We start from the raw sequence: 7,276 nt of genomic DNA, 5'->3' as shown, positions 1-7,276 counted from the left end.
TTGATAAGTAATATTTCATTGTGTTCATGTGCCACACTTAGTTTATCCATTCATCTACTGATGAGCTCCCTCACGTTTTAACAAAGTGGATATTGAGAAACTCCGGTGGATAGAATGTGGTATAAGTATTGCCTCGTCTGTAACTAGGCTTTTCCTACAAAGACAATCGGCACAATCTTTGCTTTCCTCCAGAGAGGAGCGTCAGAGATTCCTGTTTCCCTTAATGAGAAGGCAGATAGATTCAATGTCTCATGACCCTTTGGGGAAAATATGTTCTCTTCAGAGACTTAGCTGGTCCTAAAGTAAACTCCATAATCCGAGAAGGTTAATTAGAGCTTCTTTCTCTATTGCAATACCATCACCGGGGGGAGTAAATACTGCTTAATTTAGGACAATCCCTCCTAGGACATCAAGCGCATCTTACAGAGGCAGGTCACGTGTGTAGGGCTATTCTAGGGCAAAGTAAAAACTTGATAGAAAGGCGATGTTATGACCTCCTACTTTTTATGTAGAAGCATTCAGTTGCATTGGGAAGTCGTGTTCAGTACAGGCTATAGAATCAAGGCAGTGTGGGAACGGAGGGCCCCATGCCTTGTCGGAGCACTGATATCGTGAGTGATATTTCATTCATCCTGATGCAGAGTGTGCCCTGCAGACAGATAGAGTAGACATGTAGATCTCCATCCACAGTTCCAAGAACTCTCTTCTCTGACCCCTTCAGCATCGCTCCCCAAATGTGTTGACTGCTGGTGGTTGAAGCCAGCATAACTCTACCTATTGAGACAAGCCTTTCCACATCCAGGCATCACCCCGAGATTAGTCTCCTAAAGAATAACATCACTGTAGGCATGACCTAGCCTAAGTAAGCATACTGCTGTCCACAGAACCTCTGTCAATAGAAAACAAAATGTTAGCAGTAGTTGAAGCAAAATCTTCTCCTTGATGAAACAGTGCAAGAGGTAAGTTTTCTATCAAGTTCTTTATTATTGATACTCTCCTGGGCTAACAGTTAGCCTTGTTAACTATTAGACAATGAAATTGTTATATTTGGTCAAAAATTTGTTCTGTCACAATATAGGATAGAACAAATACCATTCTTTTCATGAGAGTTGGATCAATATGAGAAAGCTTCAATAGCTCATGTGCAGGAATCATGGGTGAAATCTTGTGTATGTGGACAATGCAAAGTTGTTTCCTGAGCTGTTACTATTTTATTGACCAATGTAAAAGGAAGACACATAAGCAATGAGAACAATATATTACATTTTATTGAAAGAAAAAGCAAAGGCATGAATCCATATTCATAGATAGATGGATGGATGAGTGGCTGGGTGCTTAAGCTTAAAGATAGATACAAAGATGGATTGGACAGATGTACAGAGACACTTTTGTTAGTTGTTGGTGAATGGAAATAAATTCATTGCAACTCCAAGCATCATGGAACCAGCAGACAATGCTCTGGTGTGCTTAACTGAGTTTTGTTGTCTGATTTTCAAAAGTAGATCACCAGATTTTTATCCCTAATCTGGAAGTTTTAAAATCTATCCAGCATGATGATATTTGAAATACTAGTAATATGGTTTCTGGCATCATAGCAAAAAGCCACCAGACTGTGACCCACTGATAGGCAGGTGGTAGCTGTGCCTGTGGCAGGTGCTGATCCTGGTGCTTCATATGGAGAGAAGGATTCCACCATTGAACCCACAATGCTATAGATGCATAGAGAATAGGAATGATCCCCTGTAGCAAACTGCCAACAAGAAACGTAGTGGTATCACGAAGTCCAAACACCCCATGTCCAACCGCTGAGACTAACAATTCACTCAGGCAAGATAACCTGTGGAGCGTGTCCTCGTTACTGAACATTCATCCAGAAACAGAATGCTGTCATAGCAGTTTAAATGAATTTCTCCAGAAATAATACTAGAGAAAAGAAAAAAGGTTTATCCTGAAGATACAAAGAAGGTACCATTTTCGCCAAATTAACAACTTCAATATTGAGGCAAACAGAGCTTACCTCCCCGTTTATGATGCTGTTGTTAGGTACGTCAAGGTGTTCGGGGTCCTATGGACCCAGAACAGAGCAGAATGAACCACTTGCCGACCCAAGGCCATCCCCCCAATTGTTGTTATTCGAGGCCATTTTCACGGCCACTGTGTGGGTGTATCCTGAGGGCCTTCCTCTTGTTTTGTTCACTCGGTTCTGTACCAAGCGTGCTGTCCTTCTCCAGAGACTGGCTTCTCCTGATAACCTCTGCAAAGTGTGTGAGATGAAGGCTCACCATCCTCACTTCCAGCCTCAAACAACTCACTGCTGTTGAGTCGGTGCCGACTCTGAGAGACCTGATAGGACGGGGTAGAACTGCCCCACGCGGGTTTCAGAGACTGTGACTCTTGAAGGGGGTAAAAAGCCCCGTTCATTCTCCCAAGAAGCAGCTAGTGGTTTCAAACTACCGACTTTTCAGATCGCAGCCCATCCAGCATCCACCATTTTCCAACAGATGGCCTTAAAAATGTACGTTATTACCTTCATTTCAGAAATCCCCATTTGGATCAAAATAAGGAGAACCATTTAAAACTGGAAATTGAGGATCATTCTACACTCTATCTCACCCATACTCTTCAAAGTTTTCTGCTGTAAAAGAAAAGAGTTGTGTATTTCAAATAAACACAGATTAAATAAAATACATATCCTTGGACTCCATGTTAGACCCAAAGGACAGACAGGTTAGGAAAAACACCCATGACAAGGCCAGGCTTCCTGATTTGGGCAATTGTCATGTGATCAGGTTAGTTACAATCCTCATTCTTGTTCCAGTAAATAAATAACAAAGCAAGGAACAAATGGTCATAATGTCAGTAGGTAACTCTCAAGAATTCTAGAAAACAATAATACATAAAGTCCTAGGGAAAAAATTTAAATAAAGTACATATATAAAAAGGAACAGTTGTGGAACCTGGCTGAAGAGCTCATAGGAGTGCTGTGCACACAATTGACAGTTTTCAGAAAATTGACATCCCATAAGGGACAGCTCAGTGACATCAGCACAGGCATACAATCTTTCCTTTGGCTCAATTTGTAGTAAATAATTTTGATTTTCATTGATTCTTCAACTGGGCTCTTGTTTTAATCACACCTTTGTCCTTGAAGGTCATCCCTAAGAAATGAGGAACAACCAATCATGGGTCACAGAATTCATCTTGGTGGGATTCCAGCTGAGTGCAGACATGGGCCTGCTCCTCTTCTGGATCTTCTCCCTGTTCTACGTCCTCAGTCTGCTGGCAAATGGGATGATCCTGGGCCTCATTTGGCTGGACCAAAGACTGCACACCCCCATGTACTTCTTCCTCTCACAGTTGGCCATCATTGACATGTCCTTTGCTTGTAACAATGTCCCCAAGATGCTAGGGAACCTAGTGAAGCAAGAAAAAACGATTTTCTTTGGTCCATGTATTTTCCAGATGTTTCTGTATTTGACATGTGCTGCTGCAGATTGCCTGATCTTGGTGGCCATGTCCTATGACAGGTATGTGGCCATCTGCCACCCACTCCAGTACACCGTCATCATGAACTGGAGAGTGTGTGCTTTCCTGGCCATTGCCTCCTGGACAGGTGGGTTCTTGCTGACCTTACTACAGGTGGTTCTTCTTCTCAGGCTTCCCTTCTGTGGTCCCCAAGTAGTGAACCACATCTTCTGTGAAATCCTCTCTGTTCTCAAGCTGGCCTGTGCTGACACCTGGATCAATGAAATAGGCATGCTTGCTTCAGGTGCATTTGTCATGGTTGGACCCCTCTCTTTGATGCTGGTCTCCTACACACGGATCCTCTGGGTCATCCTGAAGATGCAGTCTGGGGAGGGCTGCAGAAAGGCCTTCTCCACTTGCTCCTCCCACCTCTGTGTGGTCGGGCTCTACTTTGGCATAGGTATGGTCTTTTACCTGGTCCCAGGTGGCACTCAACGTGAAGAGCAGCAGAAAACCCTTTCTTTGTTTTATGGTCTTTTCAACCCATTACTGAACCCCTTCATCTACAGTCTGAGGAACACGCAGGTCAAGAGTGCCTTCTATAGAGTACTGCAGAAGAAGAGGTCCTTGTGAGAGTTGGTAGAAAGGGGTTCCGGTTAAGTTTATTCCCTTAGATTGTATGGCCTTATTGTCACATCAAACTTTAAAACAAAGGATGAAAGAATGGGGGCTGGAATGTTTGTATTCGGATTGTCCAAAGGTGAGGCTGGAAGTTAATACTATTGAATGGATATAGGTTGTGAAGTCCAGTAGTGAATGATTAGACTGTTAGACTTCCCTTTGATTAATTCTCCATTTTTTCCAGGAAAGATAAGTTGTATTTGGAGGTGAGTAGTTTTATCAGCCTGTTCTTTACTTGTAGATCTTTGAGAATCCAATAGCTTTTGTTGATTGAGCTCTTTACCATTTTCAAGATATAAAACATATCTTCAAGTTGATTCAGTAGTGTCCTATAGAAAAAATATATTTGAAGTGACTTGAATTTCCCTACAGTTTTTAAAATGCAATGTGCAAATTCTTCTCGGATTTTATTTGTGAACTTTGTCAGCAGGAAGCCAAAAGCATGCCTTGATCAATAGAAAAAATTCCAGTAGCTTGACCGTGCTTAATCAATAAAATTAGAAGTGATATGCATCTATTTAGCGATCATTTCTTGAGCACCTATTTCATCTAAAGAACACAGAGATATATAAAATATAATATCCACCTAGAAACACAAGGTCAGATGTTCAAACCCACCGGTTCCTCTGAATGAGAAAGATGAGCTATCTGCTTCTATCAAGGTTTTTTGTTTTTGTTTGGAGTTCTGATGTCATTGGGCAAGTAGGAGCAGAAGTCTCTATATATGGATGTGACTGAAACTTCTTTCCTAGAGTAGAAAAGACAACTTTCATAAGCTGCCTGCCAGTTAGCTATTTATGAGGATCTACACAAGATTGGAAGGTGCACTAATGGTGTAGTCTGTAAAGCTGGGGTGCTAACCACAGGTCAGCAGTTTGAAATTACCAGCTACTCCATGATAGAAAGATCAGGTTTTCTACTCGCATAAAGTAACCATCTCAGGAACCCACAGGAGCTGTTCTACTCTGTCTTAATGGTCGTTATGAATCAGAATTAACTCCATGGCAGTGAGTGTACAAGAGGAGACTTGGTGGAATCGTGGTTTATAGAATGAGCTTCTAACCACAAGGTCGGTGGTTTGAACCCACCAGCTCCCCCAAAGTAGCAAGAAAATGCTGTTTCCTCCTATACAGATTTAAAGTCTCAGAAATCTAAAGGAACAGTTCTACCCTGCCCCACGTGAGTTAGCATCAACGTTATGGCAGTGCATACAAGTTTGAGTGATGACTATCATTATTTTCTTCACAGAAATAACAGGTTGTTGACAGGCAAGAAAGCCCTCCATCTGAAGGATTATGACTCCCCTGCTGTGTGACTCACCCCATCAGGCTTATACAATGAGCCTAATGGATAAGGCCAGCCTGTATTGGGCTAGTTTGTGTGCATTGTACAACTCAATTCATGTATGCTGCAGGACTTTAGACAACTGGATAGTTTCCAAATGCATGCACTCTAAGCCCCAGAATAATTTCATTGCTAAACAGAGCCAACTGCCATGAGTACAAACATCAAGTCCAGGAATTGCACTTTTGTCCATTTCCTTAGGAAATTTCACTCGTATTTATTGGGGATTTTTTGTTCTTTTCTCAAGAACGTACTTTCTCCCTACATGATAAAATGGTATCATAATTATGAAATCTCAGAATCTGTGGTAGGCTGAGGGAACATTTCAAGCTGATGCATAGTAACTTAGTACATGGTTGTCTGGATATAGTTTAGTTTTCAGGGAGTCTGTTTTTTCTCTCTGGGCACGAGAACTAAGCTGAGATGAGGGTGGAGGGCAGGACGTGGCTTTCCCAGCATTAGAGAGGATGGATCCCTGAACTTCTGGGGGTGGGCATGATGGCAGCCTCCATAGGAGCGGTCAGCCACATGAGGCAGTGAGCAGAGGGTCAGAGTCAGCACATGGGTTCAGAGTTAAAACTCTTTCTCACTGGAGAGAGGAAAAGAGATAAAAGGCTTGATCAAGCATTTCCATGTCTAAAAATACACTATGAGAGAAGAATAAGTGATATAAAAATATATGTCTATTTTTAGCAGAGAAACACTACATTTCCTATAACATTGTGTTGGATAATATATTAAAATATAAATATACAATGTAATATTATGGGTTCATTTGAAGTACACTACAGAGAAATATTATGACATTGAAAAATGCACATTATATGATTTTAGATAGCAGAAATAATCAACTTCTATGCATTTTAAATTAATTATATGTATGAAATGTATGCATATTAGAACACTAGAAAAATATCCATCACTGTTATGATAACTTTTGATGTTGTATTTCAGGTGTTCATCTCTTTAAAACATGCTTCTTATGTTTTCAAAGAAACTTTTGAAAAAAATGTAAATAATGGGTGAAAATTTTCCAAGATTTTCTTAGGAGGAAGAAAATCTTATATTAAAAGGTGCAATCAAATTTAAAGGGTCTGATATTCCAAAATCACTTTTGTCATAATATGAAGTGTTGTAAAATAGAACATTTTATTTATTCTTAAGCTATACAACATTTTATAAATTTAAAGCACTTGTTTTCCCTTGTTACTATTTGTCTGTTGTCCTAAATCATATGAGTTTTTCTTTAAATATGCATATAAGAAATTTGGTAACCATCGTGATAAATGTTTATATGGATAGACATCCAATAGAATGCATGTGTTGTTTTATAAATATAATTCTCAGCTACAAGGAACCAGAATTACAGTTAGTGAAATTGTGGTCTCCCTGGTTGAGCTGCATGTTCAATCTGAACCTGTAAAACTACTTATTAAAATGTTTTTTTAAACTATAGGAACATATTAAAACATACATGAGCCAGCTAGCAAGTTATAATCAAAATAAAGAATGAAAACCACAGTTATAAAGCACTGAGAAAAGAAAAAAACTGTGAAGACACATTGATAGATGGACGGATATATAATTAGGTGAAGTTCATTATTTTATTTTATTATTATTTTTTGCAGTATGTAACCTAACTTTCTGTGTGATCATTCTATTTTTTTCAAACATTTTATTAGGGACTCATGCAACTGTTATCGCAATCCATACACACATCAATTGTGTAAAGTGCATTTGTACATCATTCTCAAAACATTTTCTCTCCACTTAAACCCCCGGCATT

General features: G+C 39.8%; 1 protein-coding gene across 1 annotated transcript; it reads left to right on the top strand.

Moving 5' to 3' along the window:
• The first annotated feature begins 3,165 nt into the window (after nt 1–3,165).
• On the top strand, nt 3,166–4,098 carry LOC101650076 (olfactory receptor 2A2-like). The gene has a single exon (XM_004713943.1). It carries the CDS (start codon nt 3,166–3,168, stop codon nt 4,096–4,098), a length of 933 nt encoding a protein of 310 aa, XP_004714000.1.
• The last annotated feature ends 3,178 nt before the right edge of the window (nt 4,099–7,276 follow it).

The sequence above is a fragment of the Echinops telfairi genome, unplaced genomic scaffold (genome assembly GCF_000313985.2).
Source record: "Echinops telfairi isolate 266 unplaced genomic scaffold, ASM31398v2 ScPeMD7_23;HRSCAF=83, whole genome shotgun sequence".
Taxonomy (NCBI): Eukaryota; Metazoa; Chordata; class Mammalia; order Afrosoricida; family Tenrecidae; genus Echinops; species Echinops telfairi.
The sequence above is the reverse complement of the archived record's forward strand: the minus strand, read 5'-3'. Positions and strand labels throughout refer to the sequence as shown.